General features: G+C 50.5%; 1 protein-coding gene and 1 long non-coding RNA gene across 2 annotated transcripts in view; both read right to left on the bottom strand.

The window, feature by feature from the left end:
• Window positions 1-8,601: 8,601 nt before the first annotated feature.
• Window positions 8,602-26,167, bottom strand: part of LOC132351867 (zinc finger protein 260-like) — a 42,230-nt gene continuing 24,664 nt past the window's right edge. The window contains 1 exon segment of the mRNA XM_059901949.1: window positions 8,602-9,908. Within this exon segment, the coding sequence (XP_059757932.1) occupies window positions 9,153-9,908 (756 nt within the window). The 3' untranslated portion in view covers window positions 8,602-9,152.
• LOC132351868 (uncharacterized) lies at window positions 15,956-17,346 on the bottom strand. Its single transcript, XR_009498506.1, has 3 exons — window positions 16,953-17,346; window positions 16,241-16,303; window positions 15,956-15,976 (listed from the first exon to the last, which is right to left on the bottom strand). It is a non-coding gene; the product is annotated as an uncharacterized LOC132351868 (long non-coding RNA).

Consider the following 26,167-nt stretch of genomic DNA (forward strand, 5'->3'; position numbering starts at 1 on the left):
AGGTGGCGGACGCCCGGCCGGGTGCTTTCAAGTGTCCCCTCCCCCATCAGGTGTCCCCTGGCCTGGCTGGGAGCTGGCGTGGCTGCGTGCCTGGTCCCAGGCCCTGACTTGGGGAGGGCCCGACTGTCCCGTGAGAGGCCTATGCCTCCCCACTCCCAAACTGCCCCAGCACCGGGCAGGGACCCCCTCAGACACGCTGCACCTGTTCCCTCAACAGATGGGACGGCGGGGCCCTGAGTGCCACTGAGCCTGTCTCTCCTGGTGGGTGGGTGGAGTCCACATGTCCCCGAGAGCGCAGCTGGCAGCACGTGGGGCTGTCCTGAGTTCCGGCAGGAGTTGTGGTGTCTGTGCCCTCAGGCCGCCTGGTGCGGCGCACCCTCAGGGGCTGGTTTTGGAGTCACGGGGAAAGATCTCGGGTGGGTGTGTGGCACTCAGTGGCCAGGGACATGTGGGCGTGGCTGAGGATGGACAGGAGCGTCACTGATGCGGGGTGGGAGGGACGTCCCTGCCGCAGCCAGGCCTGCGGTCTGCCTGCAGGCTCCTGGAGCTGGAGGTGGGCAGGGGCTGGGAGGTGTCTTTTTTCAAATTCTAGGTTGGGGGGCAGATAATTTTTCTTTGTAGTTTATAGGTCTCTGGCTCAAGAGGCATCTCATCTACACCCAGACCAGGTGAAACTCACCAGAGAAGAGCCTTTGGATGGGACTTCCGGGTGCCTTAGGGGCGGGCATGTTTTGTGTGGAAGGAAAAGTAAGTAATCGTGGCTACAGCGTGGAGTGTAGAAAACTAAGTGGTCCCAAGTCTGCAGATCCGTGTCATTCCCTGGGGCTCCCCCTGCCCTCGCCACTGTCTGCAGTGGATTCCCTGTTTACCAGACCCCCCCCACCCCTGTCTCCCAGCTCCTAGTGTGTTTGGGGGTCTTCTTTTTGTAGCCTCCTGAAAAAAAGTTTCACGAACAGCAGTGAAAAAATTTCAGTTTGCATGTCTGAAAATATTGTTATCCGACTGTCACACTGGACTCACGACTCAATACGCGTAAACTTACAGGTTGCAAATTATTTTCAGTTGTAACTCTCAAAGCATTGTTCCGTTGCCTTCCGACTCGGGACGTGCCGTTGGGAAGTCCCTGGGATCTGATTCCCGGTGCTCCATGGGCTCTGCTGTCTGGCCTGCCCCCTCTAAGGTCGCGCCACTGATACTCTTGTGTTCTGCACGTCGAGACTCGGCACCAGTTTTCCTTTGTTGTTTGTGGAGGGTACTGGGAGGTGCTTTTGCTCTGGTGATTCATGTCTCTTAGTTCTGGGGAAAAATTATTTCTCTGATAATTTCATTCTCACCATTTTGTTTCCTTTTCTTCCCCCTAGAACTCCTGTTAGTCTTAATCTTTCTATCTTATCATCCACCTCCTTGTCTTTTTATTCTTTTAAAAAGATTTTCTCAACTTTACCTCTCAACCGTCTTACTAATTTTTTAAAAAAATATTTATTTTTATTTGGTTGCACCGGATCTTAGTTGCAGCTCGAGGGCTCCTTAGTTGCAGCACACATGTGGGATCTAGTTCCCTGACCAGGGACCAAACCCGGGCCCCCGGCACTGGGAGCACAGAGTCTTAACCACTGCGCCACTAGAGAAGTCCCCTAATTTGTGTGTGTGTGTGTGTGTGTGTGTGTGTGTGTGTGTGTGTTTAGATTTATTTATTTAAGTTTTATTTTTGGCTGCGTCGGGTCTTAGTTGTGGCATGCGGGATCTTTCATTGTGGCGCGCGGGCTCTTCGTTGTGGTGCGTGGGTTTCTCTCTAGTTGTGGCATGTGGGTTTTTTCTTCTCTGGTTGTGGTGCACAGGCTGCAGGGTGCGTGGGCTCTGTCGCTTGCGGCATGTGGGCTCTAGTTGAGGCACGTGAGCTCAGTAGTTGTGGCGTGTAGGCTTAGTTGCCTCGCAGCATGTGGGATCTTAGTTCCCCGACCAGGGATCGAACCCGCGTCCCCTGCATTGGAAGGCAGATTCTTTACCACTGGACCACCAGGGAAGTCCCCCCTAATTTGTTTTTAATTTTACTTACCACATGTTTTTAAGATTTCTTTCTTTCTTTTGAATTGTTCCTTTTAAAATACTGTTCCGTTCTCTTCTTTTTTTGCTGCGTGCACAGCATGCGGGATCTTCGTTCCTCGACCAGGAATCGAACCTGTGCCACCTGCAGTGGAAGCGTGGAGTCCTAACCACTGGACCACCAAGTAAGTCCCCTATTCTGTTCTCTTTTAGTGGACACCGTTCCTTCTTGATCTCCTTGAGGTTACTAACTACCATCTCGCTCACCTTTTCTACATTTCTTGCACTATCTCTGTTTCCTCTGAGTTTGTAAAAGGCTCCTTTTCTTTGGATTGACCTCGCACGCGCATCGAGAACCTCCTCAGCTGTCTGGTGGTGGCCTTCCATCCGTGGGGACGGGGTGGGGGCGTTCTGAGCCCAGGGGAGCCTTGCTGCCTCTGGAGCAGCTGAATGCAGTTGCCACTGAGGTTGGTCCTTATGGCAGGACTTTGTTGTTTCTCCGAGATGGTTCCTGTTCTCTGGTGAGGACCCTGCAGACCCGCCATCTCCAGTCATGGAGCCTTCCCAGAACTTCGCACAGCAAATTGGCGGGCGTCTCACCTCCGGAGGCCCCTTGGCCCCTTGGTGGACTCCTGCCTCTGCCTACTTTGTCTTCACAGGTACCGTGGTTCTTAATTACAGGCCCCTCCTACCAACCTTACTGTTTTAACTGGACATTTCATCTAGTTAGGTTTACTGTGATTTTTACGAACCTATTTGGGTGGTTTCTACCATCTTACTCTGATTAGCTTTTTTCAGATTTTTCTTTTCCTATTTATTTTTTAGTTGATATAGTAAGTTTTTGTTCATTTTAAATTATTGCGTTTTTTTTCTATTGGACTGGAAACATATACACCGTTTATATTTCGTAATTAAGGTTAAACTATACTATGCATATTTAAAGTCTAAAATTAAAGTGTGTTACAGCCCTTCCCAACAAAGGAGGATCTTAGAACCTGAAAGTCCCTTCTGCCCCCGTGCAGGGCCCAGTGGACGTCCTCACACACAGTGTGGGTTTACACTCACATCGATCTTCTTCTTTGCTCCAACTCCATCTTGTATCGAAGGCTATCATTCTGAAATCATTTTCTTTCTTTTTGTAGTACAAACTTTAGAAGTCCTTTCAGTGAAAATTGCTTAATGAAGAACTGCCTCAGATTTTACTTATTTATAAGTGTCTGTTTTCACCTTATCTATAAAAAATAATTTTGCTGGGCGTGCAGTTCTAGATGGACAGGTGTTTTCTCTCAATGCACTGAAGACACGAATCCACTGTCTTCTGTCTCTTACTGTCGCCTTGAGCAGTGTGATAGTGTGACTGTGAAGGTGGTGATAGTGTGACTGTGATTGCTGGTGATGGTGTCTTTCTCTGGCTCCTCAAGGTCTTTGTCTTGCTGGTCTGTGTTCTCATTGTGTTGAGTCCAGGTGTGGATTTCTTTTTATTTATGCTGCTTCATATCATTATACTTCTTGCATCTGTGAATTTATGTTTTTCATTAAATACAGAGAAGCCTTGCTGGAACACTGTGAGTGGGGTGTAAAGTGCAGAGTCACAGTACTGTGATTGTGGCACAGGGGCCACCAGAAGTTGTGGAAGTCCATCCAAGCAGTCAGGCCCTCCATTCTCAGCTGTAGGTTGGCACGACTTGCTGGCAGTTGTCCACTCTGGCTTAAACATTGAAGATGATGATTGTGGGTCTTGAGAATGGCTGGAACTTCCAGGACATAGAAAACAATTTCAACATTCTCTCCTTTAATTGATTGTTTCATTGGCCTGATTATGGGGAGACTGGTTGAGGTTAAATCTGGGGATGCAGACACTCATCTTCACCAGATGGGGTTGGCTGTTGTTTCTCTGCCTGGATGGCCTGTGGGAGAGGATCTGCATACTCACAGGGGTCAGTGTAGGGTCTTGCTGTATCTCCTCTCCTTCACTCTCTCCTCCTGGGATTCTTGTCACATCTACATCAGACCTTATTCTCTTCTACAAATCTTTGAACATTTCCTTCATGTTTCCCATCTCCTTGTCCCTGTGGTATCCTGGGTCTCCGTGCATGTTTCTTCCACTACACTAATGCTTCCTTCAGCTGTGTCTAATCTGCTACTTAACCTACCAATTGAATTCTATTTCAGTGATTATAATTTTCATTTCTAAAAGTTCTACTTTATTTTTTTTTAAATTTATTTATTTATTTATTTATTTTTTGGCTGTGTTGGGTCTTCGTTTCTTTGCGAGGGCTTTCTCTAGTTGCGGCGAGCGGGGGCCACTCTTCATCGCGGTGTGCGGGCCTCTCATTATCGCGGCCTCTCTTGTTGCAGAGCACAGGCTCCAGACGCGCAGGCTCAGTAGTTGTGGCTCATGGGCCCAGTTGCCCCGCAGCATGTGGGATCTTCCCAGACCAGGGCTCGAACCTGTGTCCCCCGCATTGGCAGGCAGATTCTCAACCTCTGCGCCACCAGGGAAGCCCCTAAAAGTTCTACTTTAAAAGCCTGCCTTTTCATGAGTGGTAGTCTCTTATTGCTTTCTTGTCACTGTGTCTGTCTTCTTTTTTATTCTTTTTTTAAAATGGAAGTATCGTTGATTTACAATGCTGTGTTTGTTTCTGGTGTATAGCAAAGTGGTTTACACTTTATATATATATATATATATATATATATATATATATATATATATATATATACATACACACACACACACACACACACACACACATACATACATGTTTTCTCATATTCTCTTTCATTATAGTTCATTACAAGATATTGAATATAGTTCCCTGTGCTATACAGTAGGACCTTGTTGTTTATGTATAGTGGTGTGTATATGTTAATCCCAAACTCCTAATTTATCTCCCTAACTTTGGTAACCATAAGTTTGTATTCTATGTCTGTGAGTCTATTTCTGTTTTGTAAATAAGTTCATTTGTATTTTTTTTTTTTAGATTCCACATGTAAGTGATATCATATGGTATTTGTCTTTCTCTTCCTGACTTACTTCACTTAGTATGATAATCTCTAGGTCCACCCATGTTGCTGCAAATGACAGTATTTCATTCTCTTTTATGGCTGAGTAATATTCCATTGTGTGTGTGTGTGTGTGTGTATATATATACATATATACATATATACATCTATACATCTATATATATATATATATATATATATATATATATTCGGTTGGCCAAAAAGTTCATTCGGATGTTCTGGACGAACCTGAATGAACTTTTTGGCCAACCTAATACCACATCTTCTTTATCCATTCACCTGTTGATGGACATTTAGGTTGCTTCTATGTCTTAGCTATTGTGAATAGTGCTGTTATGAACATTGGGATGTATGTATCCTTTGGTATTAGTTTTCTCCAGATATATGCCCAGGAGTGGGATTTCTGGATCATATGGTAACTCTATTTTTAGTTTTTAAAGGAACCTCCATACTGTGTTCCATAGTATGGAAGCCAATTTGTAGTCCCACCAACAGTGTAGGAGGGTTCCCTTTTCTCCACACCCTCTCCAGTATTTATTATTTGTAGACTTTTTGATGATGGTCATCCTGACCAGTGTGAGTTGTTACCTCATTGTAGTTTTGATTTGCATTTCTCTAATATAATTAGCGATGTTGAGCATCTTTTCATGTGCCTGTTGGCCATTTGTGTGTCTTTGCAGAAATGTCTGTTTAGGTCTTCTGCCCATTTTTTGATTGAGTTGTTTATTTTTTCTGTTATTGAGTTGGATGAGCTGTTTGTATATTTTGGAAATTAAGCCCTTGTCAGTCACAACATTTGCAAATATTTTCTCCCATTCCATAGGTTGTCTTTTTGTTTTGTTTATGGTTTCCTTTGCTGTGCTTTCAAGCTTTTACGTTTGATTAGGTCCCATTTGTTTATTTTTGCTTTTATTTCTTTTGCTTTGGGAGACTGACTTAAGAAAACGTTGCTATGATTTATGTCAGAATGTTTTGCCTGTTTTCTTCTAGGAGTTTTATGTTGTCGTGTCTTATATGTCTTTAAGCCATTTTGAGTTTATTTTTGTGTATAGTGTGGGGGAGTGTTCTAACTTCATTGATTTACATGCAGCTGTCCCACTTTCCCAACACCACTTGCTGAAGAGACTGTCTTTTCTACATTGTATATTTCTGCCTCCTTTGTCGAAGATTAATTGACGGTAGGTGTGTGGGTTTATTCCTGGGCTCTCTATGCTGGTGATCCGTATGTCTGTTTTTGTGCCAATACCATGTTGTTTGATTACTGTAGCTTTTTAGTATTACCTGAAGTCTGGGAGGGTTATGCCTCTTGCTTTGTTCTTTTTCCTCAGGACTGCTTTGGCAATTCTGGTCTTTCATGGTTCCGTATAAATTTTAGGATTACTTATTCTAGTTCTGCGAAAAAAGTCATGGGTAATTTGATAGGGATCGCATTAAATCTGTAGATTGCTTTGGGTAGTATGGCCATTTTAACAATATTAATTTTTCCAATCCAAAAGCATGTCTTTCCATTTTAAATCACCTTCAGTTTCCTTTATCAATGTTTCATAGTTCTCAGCATATAAGTCTTTCACCTCCTTGGTCAGGTTTATTCCTAAGTTTTTTTTGATGCCATCTTAAAAGGGATTTTTTTTTTTTTTACTTTCCCTTTCCAATATGTCATTGTTAAGTGTAAAGAAATGCAACAGGTTTCTGTATGTTGATATTGTATTCTGCTACCCTGCTGAATTTGTTTATCAGTTCTAGTAGTTTTTGTGTGGACTCTTTAGGGATTTCTATATACAGTTATCATGTCATCTGCATATAATGACAATTTTCTCTCTTCCCTTGTAATTTGGATACCTTTTATTTCTTTTTCTTGTCTGACTGCTGTGGCTAGGACTTCCAGTACTATCTGTTGAATAGAAATGGTGACAGTGGACATCCTTGCCTTGTTCCAGATTTTAGTGGGAAGGTGTCTGATTTTTTTAAACACTTCATGCATAACTATTCTCTTGCCTGCATTATCTGGCAATTTCAGTATCTGCAGTTTTTGTGGTTTTATATCTGTTCTTTGCTGATTTTGTTGACCCCCAGTCAATGAGACTCACCTTCCTGTGTACTTGATGATTTCTGTAAGCTCATTGCTTTGATCTCATGATCAGGGACACTACAGGGTCTAAGTAGGGAAAGTTTTCCTCCAAAAAGAGCTACCTGGGAGGCACAAACCTGGGTCTTGGCTTAGCATGGGAGTGCCAGGCTTAGCTTTCCACCTTACCTTGGCCCAAGAGTCAGCAGCCCAATAGCTGTGGTGCCACTGAATGCACTCTGAGGGCAACTCTGCCCCTACAGGCTGCACAACCCTGTGGCCTAAGCTCACACCATAAAAGAAATAGGTGCCAACAAGAGCCCTAGAACTGAGCTACTATTTTGGAAGTCCCAGCCAGCTACAGGACCCAAATAATTCAGTCAGTAGTTAAAGTAGAGCAGACAGTTCCCACGAAGTGGTGCCAAACCACAGCTTGACTAGGACGGATTTGGGTGCTGCAGCTGGACCCCCAGGACTTGTGGCCAGGTGACTGCTCATATTTGTCTTAGTCATTACAGTAAACTTTCAATAACATGACCTCACTCAGATTGTTACAGCAGAGTTTTATGATATGTACAGAGTATCATCCCCAACAAAGACACCTCTCCCTTCCTATCTGGCAAATAGCATTTGTAGGTAACAGTAACACTACTGTATTGTGATATGAAATATCAGATCATGAGCAGTGAGCTTACCTAGACCACTGTTTTACATACCCTTTTTGTCTAATCTCCCAGCTACGAATTGGAAGGTCCTATGGGTGAGCACATTTCTTATGCTCTTCACATTCCCCTAGTGTGCCCTGACCTTTGCTTTGTACACAACATTTAATCCATCTGCTCAGGAATCCCCTCCCCTGGGTGTTCACCCCAGTTTTCCCCTTGCCCCAGTCTTGTTTACTGCTCTCCTGTGTCACTAGTTCCCTCTATATACTTCTGTTATTGGACTTTTACCTACAAAGTCCTTGAATGCAGCCATCACAGTGGCTTTGTGTTTCCCACAACAGTGGCATAAGAGCCTGGACAGCTAAGTGCTTAGGAAATGTCTGTTGGAAGTACAAACATCTTAAACTTGCTTTATCTTATACTACCTTCCTGAGCCTGAGAAGAGTTCTGTATACTCCGAAATGGTGTGAAAACAAGTGAATCAGTACCTCCTCCTTCCGGCCAAGCCTGTGGTCTTTCCTCTATGCCTGTCTTTCATAAACTCCCCTGCATAGTTCATGTACTTATTTTTTTGTGGAGTGCACATCCTGTATCCGGGGCTGTGCTAAAATAATTCTAGCTACAGGGGCTCATACTTTGATAGAAAGACACAGACATCAGCATATAGCTTTGATACAGGGTAGAAAGTGATTCTTGACTTTTCAAAAGAGCTATGAAACTGAAAAAAAAAACAAAAAAACCCCCAAAACCTACTGATACATGGATAAACCTCAAAAAACATTAAGCAAAGGGAAAAAGACATAAAAGAGTATAAATTATATCACTATTTATATAACGTTCTAGAACAAGCAAAACTATAGTGACAGAAACGAGATCACTGGTTGCCTCTGAGGATAAAGGGCTGACTTGAAGGGGCATAAGGAGACTTTCTGGGGTGATGGAAATAGTCTACATCTTGAGAGTGTGGTGGGCGTAAAGGTCAAAGCACATTGTACTTGTTGAAACTCATAAAACGAAAGAAACACTTAAGATCTATGCGTTCCACTGTATGTAAATTATACTTCAGGAAAAACCCAGTGCTGTGAAAATGAAATAAATTAACTTCCGAGGCACACGTTGCCATCACGTCTCCTTCCCCAAGGCTCCTCTTTCCTTTCTGGTGCTCCTGGCCAGGCGGCGGTAGACAAACTGCAGGCCTCCACGGGCAGGCTTGGAGACCACCAAGACAGTTTTATCCTCTTCCTGTGGGGTGAAATACACAAAGCTGGGGGCATGGGCAAAAAGTGAAGGGCGTTGTACCCACACTCCAATCTTATTTACTCAATTTTCCACTCCACGTTCACCCCCCAACAGGCTCACTCCGTGCCGTGAACTCGCTGGTGCTGGATGAGATGAAAGCTCAGGCGGAAGGCCCTGCCACACCTGGCACAGTGGAAAGGCTTCTCCCCAGTGTGGATCCTCTGGTGCCGGAAGAAGCCCGACAGGGCCCTGAAGGCACGGCCGCACTCGCCACACTCGTAGGGCTTCTCCCCAGTGTGGATGCGCCGGTGCTCGCTGAGGAAGGAGCTGCGGCTGAAGGCGCGCCCACACTCCTGGCAGGCGTAGGGCTTCTCCCCGGTGTGGACCCGCTGGTGCTGAATGAGGTTGGAGCTCTGGCTGAAGGCTTTCCCACACTCTTTGCATTCGTAAGGATTCTCTCCGTGGTGAATTCTCTGGTGCCGGACGACGTTTGAGCTGTGGATGAAGGTTTTCCCGCACTCGCTGCATTCATACAGCCGCTCACCAGTGTGAATTCTCTGGTGCTTAATGGCGTCTGACCTCTGACTGAAGGACCTGCCACACTCAGCACATTCATAGGGCTTCTCTCCCGTGTGGATTCTCTGGTGTCTAATGAGGTTGAAGCTCTGGCTGAAGGCTTTCCCACACTCCTTACAAACGTAAGGCTTCTCCCCATTATGAATGCGCTGGTGCCTGACGACGTGGGAGCTGTGGATGAAGGCCTTCCCACAGTCGCTGCACTCGTAGGGTTTCTCCCCAGAGTGAATGCTCTGGTGTTTCACCACATCCGAATAGCATTTGAAGCTCCTGTCGCAAGTGCTGCATCGGTAAGGCTGTCCTTTCCAGTGGCTTCTCCTATTGGCCGTGGAGGCTGCATTCAGGGTGACCTCTGACCCGGACACACTGTCCTCATGGCCATTCTGCCCTCCAGTTTCCTCATAAACAACTGGTCCCCGAGGGGAATCTCTGGGCCTCTCTCCAGCTTCCTCATTCCCACAAGGGTCTGGAAACTGCAGTGCCTGGGGAGGCCCCCGTAACAGTCCTGGCACAGCCTGTCCACGGCGTCCCCCTTCTTCTAAGGTTGCCTGCCGTGGCATCAGCCCTGGGCTCTGAGCCCCTTTCTCAGCCACCGAAGCAGCGTAGCAGGAAGCCGGGCCACCACTCGGTGCCTGTGCTAGAAAAGCTGGAAAACAGGGGCAGAGATGCACAACGTAGAACTCTGCTAATGACACACAGATGGCACGGGAGAGCCACATGATGACAGTAAATGGTAAGACGCCAGTGGGCAGCAGACACCCATTATCCCGCCTGTCCTCCTCCTGCCCAGCTCTCCTCCCCGACTTCTAACACCTGTGGTCACAGGAATGGACAAGGGACTGGGGGAGAGCTAATCAGCAGGCTTCCCTGTGACTCCAGAAAAGGCCCAAGCCTCTAACCTCAGTCTGCCTGGTCTCACGAGTGGGGGGAGACAGACCCCCAGGCTCTGGTGACCCCCTGGTATGGCCTCATGGCCTGGAATGCAGAGAGAAGTGGTTGGCAGCAGAGCAAGCATGTGTGGCCACGTTTGAAAACACTTCCAGTGTCACAGTGGGGAGGGGGCGCTCCTGGCACCTAGTGGGGAAAAGCTAGGGAGGCTGCTCAACATCCTGGAATGCACAGGCTGCCCCCAACAGGCACCTCCAGCCCAAAGTGCCCAGAAGTCTTCCCGGAAGGCAGAACCTGGGCTGCCAGACGTCCTAACCAAGAAGCTCAGTCCCCTGGCACAGATGCTGGTCACCACTCTGACACTGGGACCCCACCCTCAGCCTCACCGCCCATCAGGCCGTACATCTCATAGTATATGCTCAGGCCAGCAACCCAGACAGGGTGCTTTCTCTTTATTCCTTTTCTGAATGGACTGTTTTTAGTAACCTGTTTTGCTCCACACTCTGTGTATGGTAGCATTTGCTAAAATTTAGCCCCAAGTTGTGAGACTGAAGAGTGCTGTCTGGGCCGGATCTGGTCAGGATTAGGGTCAGACAGGGGAGGGAGACGGTGGTCCGGAAGTACTGGGCCCGAAGGGTGGCTCCATGGCTGCGCCTCTGGGTCATCCCCAACTCACCCCCCAAGGGATGATGTGCAGGGACACAGGGTGGCTGAACCACCTGACACGGGGGTTCTGTGACTTCCCAGGAGAGCAGGTACATGTGTGTTTGGGGGAGCCACGGTCATGTTCTCCCCAAGCTCCCAGTGCTGAACCAGAACCTTAGGGTAGAGTATGATGGGGAAAAGCTTGAAATGGCATGTGTCTTTGCCAAGGGAAGATGGCCTGGTTGTTAGCACAGGTCATGTGACAATTCAACAACAGCAACAACAGGCAACTGAATACGAGCCCTCCCCCAAACGTGGCCTGAACTCTTCAGAACAGAGGGGCCTGGAGCCCAAGAATGAGGTGGCCAGTGCGTGGGAGGCCAGCGAGATTCTCATCCACCACACACTTCCTGGTCACCAACCCTGAGCCTAGGCCAGTTGACACTGCTGGGCCCTGGTGAGACAAAGCCAAGAATTAATATTCTTGTTCCTCAAAGCTGGAGGCATAACCCTCCCAGACTTCAGACAATACTGCAAAGCTACAGTAATCAAAACAGCATGGTACCTACCTAGGGAGACAAAACACCTGTACGCAGAAAACTATAAGACACTGATGAAAGAAAAATGATACAAACAGATGGAGAGATATACCATATTCTTGGATTGGAAGAATCAATACTGTGAAAATGACTATACTACCCAAAGCAATCTACAGATTGAATGCAATCCCTATCAAATTACCAATGGCATTTTTTTACAGAACTAGAACAAAAAATCTTAAAATTTGTGTGGAGACACGAAAGACCCCAAATAGCCAAAGCAGTCTTGAGGGAAAAATACAGCTGGAGGAATCAGACTATACTACAAAGCTGCAATAATCAAGACAATATGGTACTGGCACAGAAACAGAAATATAGATCAGGTTAGAAAGCCCAGAGATAAACCCACGCACCTGTGGTCAACTAATCTATGACAAAGGAGGCAAGGACATACAATGGAGAAAAGACAGTCTCTTCAATAAGTTGTGCTGGGAAAACTGGACAGCTACATGTAAAAGAATGAAAGTAGAACACTCCCTAACACCATACACAAAAATAAACTCAAAATGGATTAGAGATCTAAATATAAGACCAGACACTAAAAGACTCTTAGAGGGAAACACAGGAAGAACACTCTTTGACATAAATCACAGCAAGATCTTTTTTGATCCACCTCCTGGAGTAATGGAAATAAAAACTAAGATAAACAAATGGGACCTAAGGAAACTTACGAGTTTTTGCAAAGCAAAGGAAACTACAAACAAGACGAAAAGACAACTCTCAGAATGGGAGAAAATATTTGCAAATGAATCAACGGACAAAGGATTAATCTCCAAAATATATAAACAGCTCATGCAGCTCAATATTCAAAAAACAACCCAACCAAAAAATGGGCAGAAGACCTAAATAGACGTTTCTCCAAAGAAGAGATACAGATGGCCAAGAAGCACATGAAAAGCTGCTCAACATCGCTAATTATTAGAGAAATGCAAATCAAAGCTACAATGAGGTATCACCTCTCACCAGTCTGAATGGCCATCATCAAAAAATCTACAAACAGTAAATGCTGGAGAGGGTGTGGAGAAAAGGGAACCCTTTTGCACTGTTGGTGGGAATGTAAATTGATACAGCCACTACGGAGAACAGTATGGACAGTCCTTAAAAAATTAAAAATAGAACTACCATATGACCCAGCAGTCCCACTACTGGGCATATACCCAGAGAAAACCATAATTCAAAAAGACACATGCACCCCAATGTTCATTGCAGCACTATTTACAATAGTCAGGTCATGGAAGCAACCTAAATGCCCATCGACAGACAAATGGATAAAGAAGATGTGGCACATATATACAATGGAATATTAGCCATAAAAAGGAATGAAATTGGGTCATTTGTAGAGATGTGGATGGATCTAGAGACTGTCATACAGAGTGAAGTAAGTCAGAAAGAGAAAAACAAATATCGTATGTTAATGTGGAACCTAGAAACATGGTAGAGATGAACCGGTTTGCAGGGCAGAAATAGAGACACAGATGTAGAGAACAAACGTATGGACCCAAGGGGGGAAAGCGGTGGGGGGTGGTGCGTGGAGGGTTGTGGGATGAATTGGGAGATTGGGATTGACATATATACACTAATATGTATAAAATGGATAATAAGACCCTGCAGTATCAAAAAATAAATAAAATTCAAAAAAAAAACCAAACCCCAGCATGGTATTTGCACAAAAACAGACATATGGATCAATGGAACAGAATAGACAGCCCAGAAATAAACACACACACCTATGGTCAATTAATCTTAGACAAAGGAGGCAAGAATATACAAGGGTGAAAAGACAGTCCCTTCAGCAAGTGGTGCTGGGAAAGCTGGAGAGCCACATATAAATCAATGAAGTTAGAACACTCCTTCACACTATACACAAAAATAAACTCAAAATGGCTCAAAGACTTAAACGTAAGACAGGACACCATAAAACTCCTAGACGAGAACATAGGCAAAACGTTCTCTGACATAAATTGTAGCAATGTTTTCTTAGGTCAGTCTCCCAAAGCAAAAGAAATAAAAGCAAAAATAAACAAATGGGACCTAATCAAACTTAAAAGCTTTTGCACAGCAAAGGAAACCATAAACAAAAAGACAACCTATGGAATGGGAGAAAATATTCGCAAACATTGCGACTGACAAGGGCTTAATTTCCAAAATATACAAACAGCTTATCCAACTCAATAACAAAAAAAAACTCGATCAAAAAAATGGGCAGGGGCTTCCCTGGTGGCGCAGTGGTTGAGAATCTGCCTGCCAATGCAGGGGACACGGGTTCAAGCCCTGGTCTCGGAAGATCCCACGTTCCACGGAGCAGCTGGGCCCGTGAGCCACAATTACTGAGCTTGCGCATCTGGAGCCTGTGCTCCGCAACAAAAGAGGCCGCGATAGTGAGAGGCCTGCGCACCGCGATGAAGAGTGGCCCCGCTTGCCACAACTAGAGAAAGCCCTCGCACAGAAACAAAGACCCAATACAGCTATAAATAAATAAATAAATAAATAAATAAAAATTAAAAAAAAAAAAAAAAAGGGCAGAAGACCTAAACAGACATTTTTCCAAAGACATACAGATGGCCAACAGGCACATGAAAAGATGCTCAACATTGCTAATTATTAGAGAAATGCAAATCAAAACTACAATGAGGTACCACCTCACACTGGTCAAAATGACCACCACCAAAAAGTCTGCAAATAATAACTGCTGGAGAGGGTGTGGAGAAAAGGGAACCCTCTTGCACTGTTGGTGGGAATGTAAATTGATACAGCCACTATGGAGAACAGTATGGAAGTTCCTTAAAAAACTAAAAATAGAACTACCATATGACCCAGCAATCCCACTCCTGGGCATATATCCGGAAAAAACTCTATTTTGAAAGGATACATGCACCCCAATGTTCATAGCGGCACTATTCACAGTAGCCAAGACAGGAAGCAATCTACATGTCCATCAATAGATGACTGGATAAAGAAGATGTGGTATGTATGTATATATATGTGTATGTGTATGTGTGTGTATATATATATATATATATATATATATATATATATATATATATAATGGAATACTATTCAGCCATAAAAAGAATGAAATAATGCCATTTGCAACAACATGCAGCAACAGATTATCTTATTAAGTGAAGTCAGTCAGACAAAAATATCATATGATATCACTTGTATGTGGAATCTAAAAAAATGATACAGGGGCTTCCCTGCTGGCACAGTGGTTAAGAATCCGCCTGCCAAGGCAGGGGACACGGGTTCGAGCCCTGGTCCGGGAAGATCCCACATGCCGTGGAGCAACTAAGCCCGTGTGCCACAACTACTGAGCCTGCGCTCTAGAGCCCGCGAGCCACAACTACTGAGCCCGCGTGCCACAACTATTGAAGCCCGCGTGCCTGGAGCCTGTGCTCCAAAACAAAGAGAAGCCACTGCAATGAGAAGCCCGCGCACTGCAACGAAGAGTAGCCCCTGCTTGCCGCAACCAGAGCAAAGCCTGCGTGCAGCAACAAAGACCCAATGCAGCCAAAATAATTTTAAAAATAAAATTAAAAAAAAATTAAAAAATGATACAAATGAACTTATTTACAAAACAGAAACAGACTCACACAGAAAACAAACTTATGTTTACCAAAGGGGAAAGGGAGCGGAAGGAGGCATAGATTAGGAGTTTGGGACCAGCAGCTACACACTGCTATATATAAAACAGGTAAACAGCAAGGTCCTACTGTATAGCACACGGAACTATATTCATTACCTTGTAATAACCTATAATGGAAAAGAACACAAAAAAGAACATGTACATATAACTGAATCACTTTGCTGTACCCTTGAAAGTAACACAACATTGTAAATCAACTATAATTTAAAAAATAAAATTCTTGTTCTCAGAGGTCTCCAGGTGGGGGGACCAGAGAAAGGAGAGAGCAGGGTGTAGAGTGTGTCCAGGAGAGCAAAGGAGGGAGGGGCTGAGGGAGCACAGCAGGCGCGGAGGTGGGGAGCTGTGATGGTTAGAAGCTGCCCAAGCCTAGTAACACCTCCAGGGTAGCAGCCAGGCAGATGGACTTGGGAGCCCCGATTCCTAAGCTGTCCCCACGTCCCTGATCCCAGGATGGCCCTCTGGGCCTGGCTGCCTCCCTCACCTGTGCATGTGTCCATCAGGGTAGCCCTCTCTGTGGCGTTCTGCGGACCCAGGCTGGGGCTCTGCTTGCTGCTTCCTGCAGAAACACCAGTAGTGGGACACCTGCCTGGGAGAAAGAGAAAGAAAGGGGAGAAAATGACAGGGAGAGGGGAGGTGAGGTCAGAGTACCTTCAGAGAAGGGAGGGTCAGAGCCTGCCCAGAGGGCCCTGAAGGAGCCACCTCACTATAAATCAAGGTCTGAATAAGCAGACATCCCAGAAACTAGTGCTCCACGGGACACCCTGTGGGAACTGTCTAGGCCATGCTGGCTCCCCGACCCCTGCCCCCCCAGCAGATCAGGAGCAGAGACAGATGTGGCAGCACCTGTTACCTGCCCGCTGTGGTCTCAGCTCCACCAGGAACCAACCAGCACCTTTAGTCAGTCCTCGGATGTCTGGAAAAATTTCTATGTATTTACATTTTTTCTTGATAATGATAAAAGATCTGAATATAAATATATGAAACCAAAAAAGTAACGATCTGAGTGGCGCAATTTTGGATTGAGGAATGCTTTTGCTAAGCTTGCCACCAAAGGTAAAGTGTGACAGATTTAACTACACAAGGATATTTACTGTCAAAAACAGAAAGGAAAAAAAAAAACAAAAAACGGGAGGGATATTTGCAACACAAAGATTCATATCCTCCATATCTAAAACCCACTATATATACATCAAAAAGCACGAAAAACTAGTAAAATTTATGAACAGGTAACCAGCAGAAGAAAATAAACAAGTAGTTGGGACCTCCCTGGTGATCCAGTGGTTAAGAAACCGCCTTCCAGTGCAGGGGACACGGGTTCCATCCCTGATCGGGGAACTAAGATCCCACATGCCGCGGAGCAGCTAAGCCCGAGCGCCACAACTACGGAGCCACACACTCTGGACCCCATGCGCCCGCAACTAGAAGAGCCCAGGTGCCACAACTAGGAGCTCGCGTACCTAAGCGGAAGTTCCCCCAAGCCACAACTGAGACCCGACGCAGCCTAAAATAAGTAAAATATTAAAAAAAAAAAAAAAAAAAAAAAGGGTTAAAAACAGTGGCACCTTATGAGCATATAGACGATTAGGGGAAACTGGCACCTTCATACACCGCTGGAAGAAGAAAAAGTGCACTGGACGGCGGGTAATTCGATGATTTACAAAGGCCTTAAAAATCATACTGTGATTTCACTTCAGGGAACTGTCTGAGGCTGTCCCGGGGCCTTCACACCGGTCGTCACAATGGGCGGGGAAGGCTGTCCCCGGGGCCGTCACACGGCGGGGGTAGGGCCGCCCCCCGCTTCCGCTCTCCTCCCGGATGTGAGCCCTTTCGCAGGGAGAGCCCAGGACAGACAAGGGCCCCGTGCCCCGTAGGGACGGCCCGTCCTTGCGCCCATATTTCTGTTTCCTTCGCGGGCGCGGCCCAGCATCTGCCATCCCCTGCCCAGGCCCCGGTCCGCCGCCACTTACCCGGAGCCCCCGCCGCCCGCCGGAAGCGCCACCTCCCTCTCCCGGGCGGCTCGGGCACTTCCGGTGACGTTCTAGGGCGCCGGAGGACCTGCACTCAGCTGCCCTGGAGGCCGCAGGGGGCGCGTGAGCTTGCCTTCGCGAGTTATGGGCGGATTCCCTAGCTTCGCGTGCAAGACCCTGGGTTGCTGTCCGGCCACCTTCACACCGACCGCTCCCGCCCCTGCAGGGCTTCACTCTCCGCACCTCTGGGACGCCTCCCGGGCCCCCGCCCTGGGCCGCGTGGCCTCCACCAGGTCCAGGCCTGAGGTCCGGGGAGTAAGCCTGGTTAGGTGACCTTGCTGACTGCGGAATGAGCGAATGCACGGACGGATGAAGTCAGCGCTCTTGGAGAAAGGGGGGAGCACCCCGGGGGAAGAAGCAGGCAGAACCGCAGGGACCGCTTCCCCATGGAGAAGATCCGCCGAGGGGAGGGCGCCCCGAGCCTGCCCGGCCTGGGCGCCAGAGCCTCACAGCGGCTGGTCCTCGGCAGGTGGATTCCCCTCCTAGGCCAGAGGCAGCGCAGAAATCCCCTTTTTCCCGCGCGTCCGGCCGCCGCGCCACATTCTCCGGGGTTCCCTCACCGCTGGTTTTCAATGACCACACACTTAAGGGCTTGAAGCATCATGCGTTTATGATCTCACGGCTTCCTTGGGTTGCACGAGTCCAGGCACAGCCTGGCCGGTCCTGAGCTGGGGTCTCTCCTAGGCTGCAGGCAAGGTGTTGGCCACGACTGGGGTCTCACGTGGCTGTGGGCAGGATTCAGTTCCCGAGGGCGGGAGTTCTTTGGGCTCCACACGTGACGTGGGGCTGCAGGCTTCCCACAGGAACGGCGGCCTTGGGGTCCTCTGCAGAGTGGGTGCTCTTGTGTTTAATCCCGGCTGAGAAACCTTCACAGCGTCTGCCTTAGACACGTGTCGTGGGGCCTAGGCGACGAATGTCTTGTCCCCAGCCCATCACTGAGTTGTCTCTCCGTGCTCTGGGCACTTTCCTGTAGATGACTCCTGTGGTCTCTCCTCAGCCACCTCATTCTAACCTGCTTCCAGAAACCCCACAGCCCAGAGAGCCCTTGAAATGACCCCCTGGTCCCTGACAATGTCCCTCCGCAAGATTCTCCTTCTATGGAAGTCTGCTGCTCTGGCACCCACCCCGGGTTCTTAACCCAGAGAGAAGCACGGGTGGAGACTGGCACCCTCACAGCTGGGCTGGGCCTTCGATGGTGGCCCAGTGCTTGGATGGCAGCAGGCCTTACCTCCATCGGCTTCCACCCACCTGTCCAGTGTCACCTCTTCCTCCAGCTCCCCCCAACTGTGAAACCGGTCACCGCCGCTCCCTGAACACACCAGGCTCATTCCCGCCTCCCTCTGAGCTTTGCCCATTCCCTTCCCTTTCCACATCACTGGACGCAGGTCGCACCTCTCCAGCTGGAATCCTGCAACCACGTGTCCTCTGGGCGTCACGTGGAGGGACATGGTGTCCACGGGCTCTTCACTGGCTAGTGATCATTTTGATCACACAGTTCTCTGGTTTTTTGACTGTGTGGGTACCATTTTCCGCCTTGCAACTAATAAACTATCTCGGGAGAAAAGAAAGGCTGAGGAACTGCTCCCCACTATAGATTCCTCAGGAGACACAGTGACCACAGGCAGGCTAGGATCCCAGAATGGATGCTGGGCTGGAGGGAAAATGCCGCGAGCATGATGAGAAGCCTCGCTTTGCTGAGCATTGTATCAATGTCCGATTACCTGGATTTGGTACCTGCACTGTGGTTTTGTAAGAGAATATCGTTGAGTATAGGAAATACACACTAAAGGGTTATGGAACCAAGAGACATAATGGATGCAATCCATTCTAAAAAGATTCGGGGAAGAAAGAATTTGTATAGATATAAAAAATTAAAAGGTACATTTCTGCCATGGGGTGTGAACTAGTGTGATTCTAGTAGAACTAGTCTTTCTACTTTTCCCCACTTCCCAAATTTTCTACACTATATTCTATTTATATAATAGGGAAAATGGGCTTTGTCAAAAGTTTTATCAAAAAGTGAAATCTTGACAAACAGCAGTCACTGAAGATCTTGTAAAACATGGAGAAAGCCTGTTTTGTTTTTAAGCCCCAAAGCAGATCATAAATTGCGTACTGAGTTTGTTTTCCGATGGTGCAGATGAGGCCGACAACCACACCCCTGGACGCAGGCGGCGAATGGTTTTCTTCTCCACATGTTCCCACATGTCCCAGTTTCCTATCACACACGTGTCGCTTCTACAACCAGGTGCCCGGAGGGAGCTTTCTTGTTCAGAGGCTACAACAATGGCTCCCTCATGGGACGTGCACTGGCTTTTCTTTTCCAACAGGTTCAGGGGTGCATCTGGGGGCCTGTGCCTTGCTTCTGCTCGGGACCCCTTCCTTCTGGGGAGTGCTCCTCTCCCTTTCTTCCCCTAGATCATTCTGGAACCCCCACCACCCGCTTCTCCAGGAGCTGGAGTAAGAGAGGGCTCTGTACTCTGCAGCCCGGGCTGAGATGGTGTCAGACCTGGGGAAGGCCGGTCAGCGGTTGGAGCCCGAGGCCACATGGGGCCTGCAGAGATGAGAGGCGGGGAGGGGACAGAGACCTCTCTGACAGGCCAGAAAATCCACATTCCTGGGGCTCCTGAAGCAGCTCCTTAATCCCGCGTGCTGCCCGAGCCAGTGCTGAGGGGTTTCTGTCGCTTGCTTTGTTCATGGGTAGTGGGACCACTCAGCTTCCAGGACCAGGCCCTGGGCACTGGAGAGCTGGCCAGTGCCCAGAGGGGCGGACAGGCTTCAGTGGTGCCAGGGCTGGGCCGGCACGAGGTGGGGAGGGCTGAACTCAGGCTGGCCTGAGGCCCCAAGTGCGCACGTGGTCTGTCCCTCCACTAACAGCCCCAGGGGGACAGTGCAGATAGCACTCAGTCTGCCTGCTCCCAGCCACACCCTCCTTGGACAGCCCTGCACTGTGTTCATCACCTCTTCTGATATTAACCCCCAGAGAGAGACTGTGTTTCCAGAGGAAGGAGCTGGCACATGGAGAAGGCAAGCACCACACCTCGCTCGGTCAAGCCCGACTGCGCGGTGCTGACAGATGGGCACCGAATCTCCCCGCTGGAAGCCAGAGGTCCCTGTTCACCACTGGTCAGCGGCTCTGCTCTGCCCGTCTTCCTCCATCCAGGGCCAACAAAACACGTGCCACTGGAATGCTGCTGGTCGCTGCGGGTGCAGAACAGAAAGGTGGACGAAGCCCGCCGGGTCTTCCCAGTTCCCTTTTACTGCCCAGAGCAGCTGGGGCCTACAGTCCTGCCACAATGTAGGGGGAGAGATGAGGGGCCGAGCACAGTGGACAGGCCTTCCAGCAGGCGGCTGGGCAGCAGCAGCAGGGCCAGGAGGGGAGGAACCAGGTAGTCTGGACCCCCAACAACAGCCTAAACAGTTACCTCTTTGGGACCAAAAGCAGCCTCAGAACGCACGAGCTGAAGCCGGAGCAGCGCTGAGCCTACTCAGTACGTGCAACCCGCAACCCGCAACCTTCCCGCCGCTGGACTCCCTGCCATCCCCGGGGCCCCTCTGGAGCCTCTCCCGCAATCCCGCCCAAACGGGGCTCCCCGCACCAGTCTCCTGCCAGCCCACCCTGTGTGCTGAGGCTTTTCACAGCAGAGGCATCAGTAAACGCTGAGTACCCGCCCACCACGCACTGCATTTATTTGTAAAAAATTATAAAAATCATAAAGCACACATAAAAATTAAAACATCTTAAAAAGATGATCTAGGGACTTCCCAGGTAGTCCGGTCGTTAAGACTCCACACTCCCAGTGCAGGGGGCCTGGGTTCGATCCTTGGTCAGGTAACTAGATCCCGCATGCCGCAACTAAGAGCCTGCAAGCCGCAACTAAAGATCTGCGGTGCAGAAACTAAAAGATCCCCCACGAGGCAACTAAGATCCCGAGTGCTGCGACTAAGACCTGGAGCAGCCAAATAAGTAAATAAATAAATAAATATTAAAAAACAAAAAGATGATCTAAAAACTAGAAATAAGCTTGCCGACGCATCACAAGGGAAAACCTCCAGTATTCTGAGGGCTACTCTTAGCAAAAACAACACTCCGGAAACGCCAGCCCGACTTCCGCTCCTGAACCTTCTATCAAACAAGCCACCAGGCACTACAGGGGTCTCACCTAGGCGCACGCGTCCGGAGCGCCACTGCGGCCACTTCCCACCAACGTTCTCCACATCCGGGTCTGTGCTCTACCCTGTTCTCGCAGCCCTACAACCGCAGAGAAGACCAACTAGGCTCAACTAAGCTCGCAACCGAAAACTCTTCAATGGTCACAGGCGCCCCGCCCCTGGCGGCGCCCCGCCCCTGGCGGCGCCCCGCCCCTGGCGGCGCCCCGCCCCTGGCGGCGCCCCGCCCCTGGCGGCGCCCCGCCCCTGGCGGCGCCCCGCCCCTGGCGGCGCCCCGCCCCTGGCGGCGCCCCGCCCCTGGCGGCGCCCCGCCCCTGGCGGCGCCCCGCCCCTGGCGGCGCCCCGCCCCTGGCGGCGCCCCGCCCCTGGCGGCGCCCCGCCCCTGGCGGCGCCCCGCCCCTGGCGGCGCCCCGCCCCTGGCGGCGCCCCGCCCCTGGCGGCGCCCCGCCCCTGGCGGCGCCCCGCCCCCGGCTATCCGCGTCCATTTCTATGAAAAGGACAAGACTGTTTCGGGTCGGGGATAAGCCCGTAGTACAAGCCCGCAAATATTTCGTTCACTAGTAGGTCGTACATATGTTTTGGGCATATTAATCCTATTTTTAAAATAACCCTTAACATGCAAAGACCGTTGGTCGCCTGACGGCTGTGCACAACCAGGCCCCAGTTGCTCTTCCCCAGCGCCTGAGCCCTCGTCTAGGCCTCGGTCAGGGCCGCCATTAGGGGGCCACGGGGCGCTCAGGCCCTACACTTCCCTGCATGTCTGTCAACAGCAAAGCCGCCAGGTCTCCCAAGAAGAGAAAGGGCGTGGCCGCCTTGCCTCGACCTTCTGTTCCGCCCGAGACCTGGACTCTGTTCGCACTTGTTTCACTGGGCGGCCCTGGGGTGGTGAGGGCTGGGGGAGGGTGCGGTCGAGGAGACGAGCGCCGGCATCTTAACTGGGGTGCAGGGGCCATCTTCAGCGGGGGTCCGCGTGCTGCTCTCCCCGCGCCCCTAGCAGGGCGCGGCAGGCATCCGTAGCATCCACAGCGCCCTCCAGTGGAAGGTCGGCTTGGCGCGGCACAGGCCCCGGTGGACCCCTGCGGTCCCAATCAGCGGAAATGGTTCTCCCCGGTGAGGACGCGCTGGTGGCACAAGCAGCCCGACAGGGCCCTGAAGGCGCGGCCGCGCTCGCCGCACTGGTAGAGCTTCTCGCCGGTGTGGACCCTCTGGTGCTTCACCAGGTCCGACCTGTGGCGGAAAACCCTCCCGCACTTGCGACAGTAAGGAGGCTTCTCCCCGCTTGGAAGCTGCCACTGCTCCAGAACGTGGGCCCCTCATGGGGAGGCCTCGGGCCGCACGGCCCCGTGCAGTGCTGGTTCGCCCGTTGGGGCTCCCCACGCCTGCTGGATTCTGAGTGGCTCCTCCAGCTGGGGTCGCAGCTACCGGGGTTCCCTCCTGCGCGGTCTTCCTGGCGGGTCACCAGGCTGGCGGTGAGGCAGGCTTTGCTTCTGGACTCATGGTCATGGTTCCTCTCTTCCTCGAGAATCGCCTGGTGCGCGCAGGCCTTGTGTGGCAGCCCTGCCTGCCCCTGTGAACCCCGATGGCTTCTGCATGGCCCGGCAAGTCCCTGGCCCTGTGGCCCGGGCCTTAGGACCTTTGTCCCCGGGACACCCTGCGGTTCTGCCCCAGAATCTGCTCCTCACTCTGAACTCCGTCCTCATGGTCTGAAACCAGAAAGGGAGGAAGCAAATGACACCAGACTGTGAACCAGAGCATGGAGAGACTTCGGCAAAGGCCGCATCATCTCATTTAAATCAGCGGGGCGGGAACAAAGAAATTAGGCCCTCTGTCTGGGATGGGGTTACGCAGGGATCAAGGTCAGGGAGCGGAAGGTGTTAGAAGGACACAAACTCCCAAAACACTATTAAAGAAAAAGAAATCTGGGAGCACTCCTAACCACTTCGTTTGGTGCTGCCTGATTCCAAACGATTTTTGCTCAAATAAACTTTTTTTTTTTATTTTAAATTTTTATTTATTTATTTATTTTTGGCTGTGTTGGGTCTTCGTTTCTGTGCGAGGGCTTTCTCTAGCTGCGGCGAGCGGGGTCCACTCTTCATCGCGGTGCGCGGGCCTCTCACTATCGCGGCCTCTCTTGTTGCGGAGCACAGGCTCCAGACGCGCAGGCTTAGTAGTTGTGGCGCACGGGCTTAGTTGCTCCGCGGCATGTGGGAATCTTCCCAGACCACGGCTCCAACCCGTGTCCCCTGCACTGGCAGGCAGATTCTCAACCACTGCGCCACCAGGGAAGCCCCAGCTCAAATAAACTCTTAAAGTTAAGACAAAATCACAAAAAAAGAAAAGAATTCTGTTAAAACCTGTCCTCCTTGAGGACTAGCCTTCAATTTCCCCTGAGATCTGGGGCCTGGCTGATCCCTGGGGCAAGGCAGCAGGGTTGGGGGGAGGGCACTGGGAACAGCCCGAGGAGGCTGCACCCTGAATGACAGATGCCAAGGTCAGGACCTGTGGCCCAAGGGACAAAGACCAGGGCTCGAGAGGGGAGTACCATGTCCCTGGGTCCCCGCCTCCGGAAGAGGAGAGCCTGGCCCGGTACCCTCGGCAGGCAGAGTGGGTGACAGCGCTGCCATCGGTGAGATGAGGATTCGTGCTGATCCGTGGAGAGGTCCTGAGGCAAACACACCCCAGCTGTGCAGATGGGGCCGTGCCCAGAGCCAGATGCTCTCCCCAAGGGCACACTGGCCTGGACTTAGCAAGGTCCACCTGGACACTCCAGGATGAGCTTCTCTGAAAGGGAAACCCGGGCTTTCCCGGGATTTTCAAATCTTCCAGCGGACTCCCTAAAATAAGGAGTTGGGAGAAGCATGGTTTGGGAACCTCGCCTGTGGCCGTCCAGGCCCTGGGCCCAGCAGGCCGGGGGCGCCCTCCTCGCGCACGGACGGAGCTCGGGCGCCGGGGGTCGAGCCCGCCGGCCACGGTACCGAGAGCGGCGGGGGACGCGGTGGCTGGTCGTGCGGACGGCGGGAGGGAAGGCCTGAGGGAGCCGGGCGCGACGCCGCGTCCCCCGCCGGCCCAGCTGCAGGGCCCAGCGACCAGCACCGCGGGGCCTCTCACGCACCGGCCCCCGAGCCCCGGCGGTAGCCGGAGCCGGAAGCGCGCGCCACGCCCACAGGGAGCCCCGCCCCGCGCCGCCGGCACTTCCGGGAGCTCTAGGAAGCTGGGGGGACCCTCTCGGGGGACCCGCCCAGGGGAGCGGCCGGGGGGAGAGCTCCTGGGGAGGAGTCCCGGGGAGAGGCTCGGGCGACCCGGAGAGCCCCAGGGCCGTGGACCTGCGCCCGGAGGCGTGCGCGCGTCCCTGGAGCTGTCCGAGGTGCTGGGCTGCCCTGGCGATGGGGCCTCGGAGAAGTTGTCGGCGAGGCAGAGACCCTGGGAGGGAAAAAGCAAGGGGACTCGGCGTGTAGGGCCCGGAAGGCCGTAGGAAGGGCTCTGGGGAGGAATGACGCACGCTGGCTTGGACTGAGGTGAGAACATTACCGTCCATTGCTAAGGCAAGTCCACAAACCCTGCGACCAGCTGAGGGAACTGAGTGCTTAGAAAAGAACCGCAGGGGGGAGGAGATGCACCCTGGCCCTGGCCCTGACCCAGCAGAGCCCTTCCCTGCGATGCTTCCCTTACCCTTCTAGTGGCTAGAAAATCCTGAGGGTTCTTCCTACGAGTGAGTGCAGCCAGGCTACGACTGGCCCAGAGGGCAGAGCTGGGCGCAGCTGGCGGTGAGAGGGCAGATCCTGGCGCGAGCCAGAGCTGTCCAGCACTGCAGGTTGCCTCTCCAGGTGGTGTCTGAGTGGGGCTTGGACCACTGCCTATGCAGATGCACCTGCTTTGAGGGACTAGATGAGACCAGAGGTTCCCAAGCCTGGCACAGTGTCAACATCACTGGGGGTGTTGGAACTAAATCCGGATTCCCTGGCTCTACCCCAGGCCTACTGAATCTGTCTTCCCTGGTGTGGAGCCTGGGAATCTGTGTTTTTCAGCAAGCTCTGCCCCCAGGAGGAGCCTCCGATACTCATTCCTCAGGGGTCTGAGACCCCAGTCAGAGACCTCTGAAGAACAGTTTGTCTCACTTTCCCTAGTGGAGTTGGAAAAGTCCTGCCAGATTTGATTTAGCCCGCAGCCTTGGGTTTAAAAGATAAAGTCAGGGGATCTGACCATTGATACACTTGGGTGACTCCAGTGACTGTTTAACCATACAGCAGTGCACAGGCCACCACCGTGCTGCACACCGAGGACAGAGTTGGGTGTGACGTGCTGTGTGGAAAAGCAGCCTCCTAGATGGGGACACGTACAGCCCAGAGCAGGTGCTCAAAAAGGGTTTACTGAATGAATGGGATGGAAATAAATGAGCGTAATAAACTGTCATGAGGGAGGATGTATATTTTCCAGGTGGGAAGTGGATGTTAACTTCTGCTTCTGGCCTGTGCTCTGCTGGTTCTTCACATAATGATCTCATTTAGTGCTCACAGAAACCTTGTGATGTATTCAATAGAATCACTACTGCCAACTTACCGATGCAGCTTAGAGAGGATACG

This window comes from Balaenoptera ricei, chromosome 17 (genome assembly GCF_028023285.1).
Source record: "Balaenoptera ricei isolate mBalRic1 chromosome 17, mBalRic1.hap2, whole genome shotgun sequence".
Lineage (NCBI taxonomy): Eukaryota > Metazoa > Chordata > Mammalia > Artiodactyla > Balaenopteridae > Balaenoptera > Balaenoptera ricei.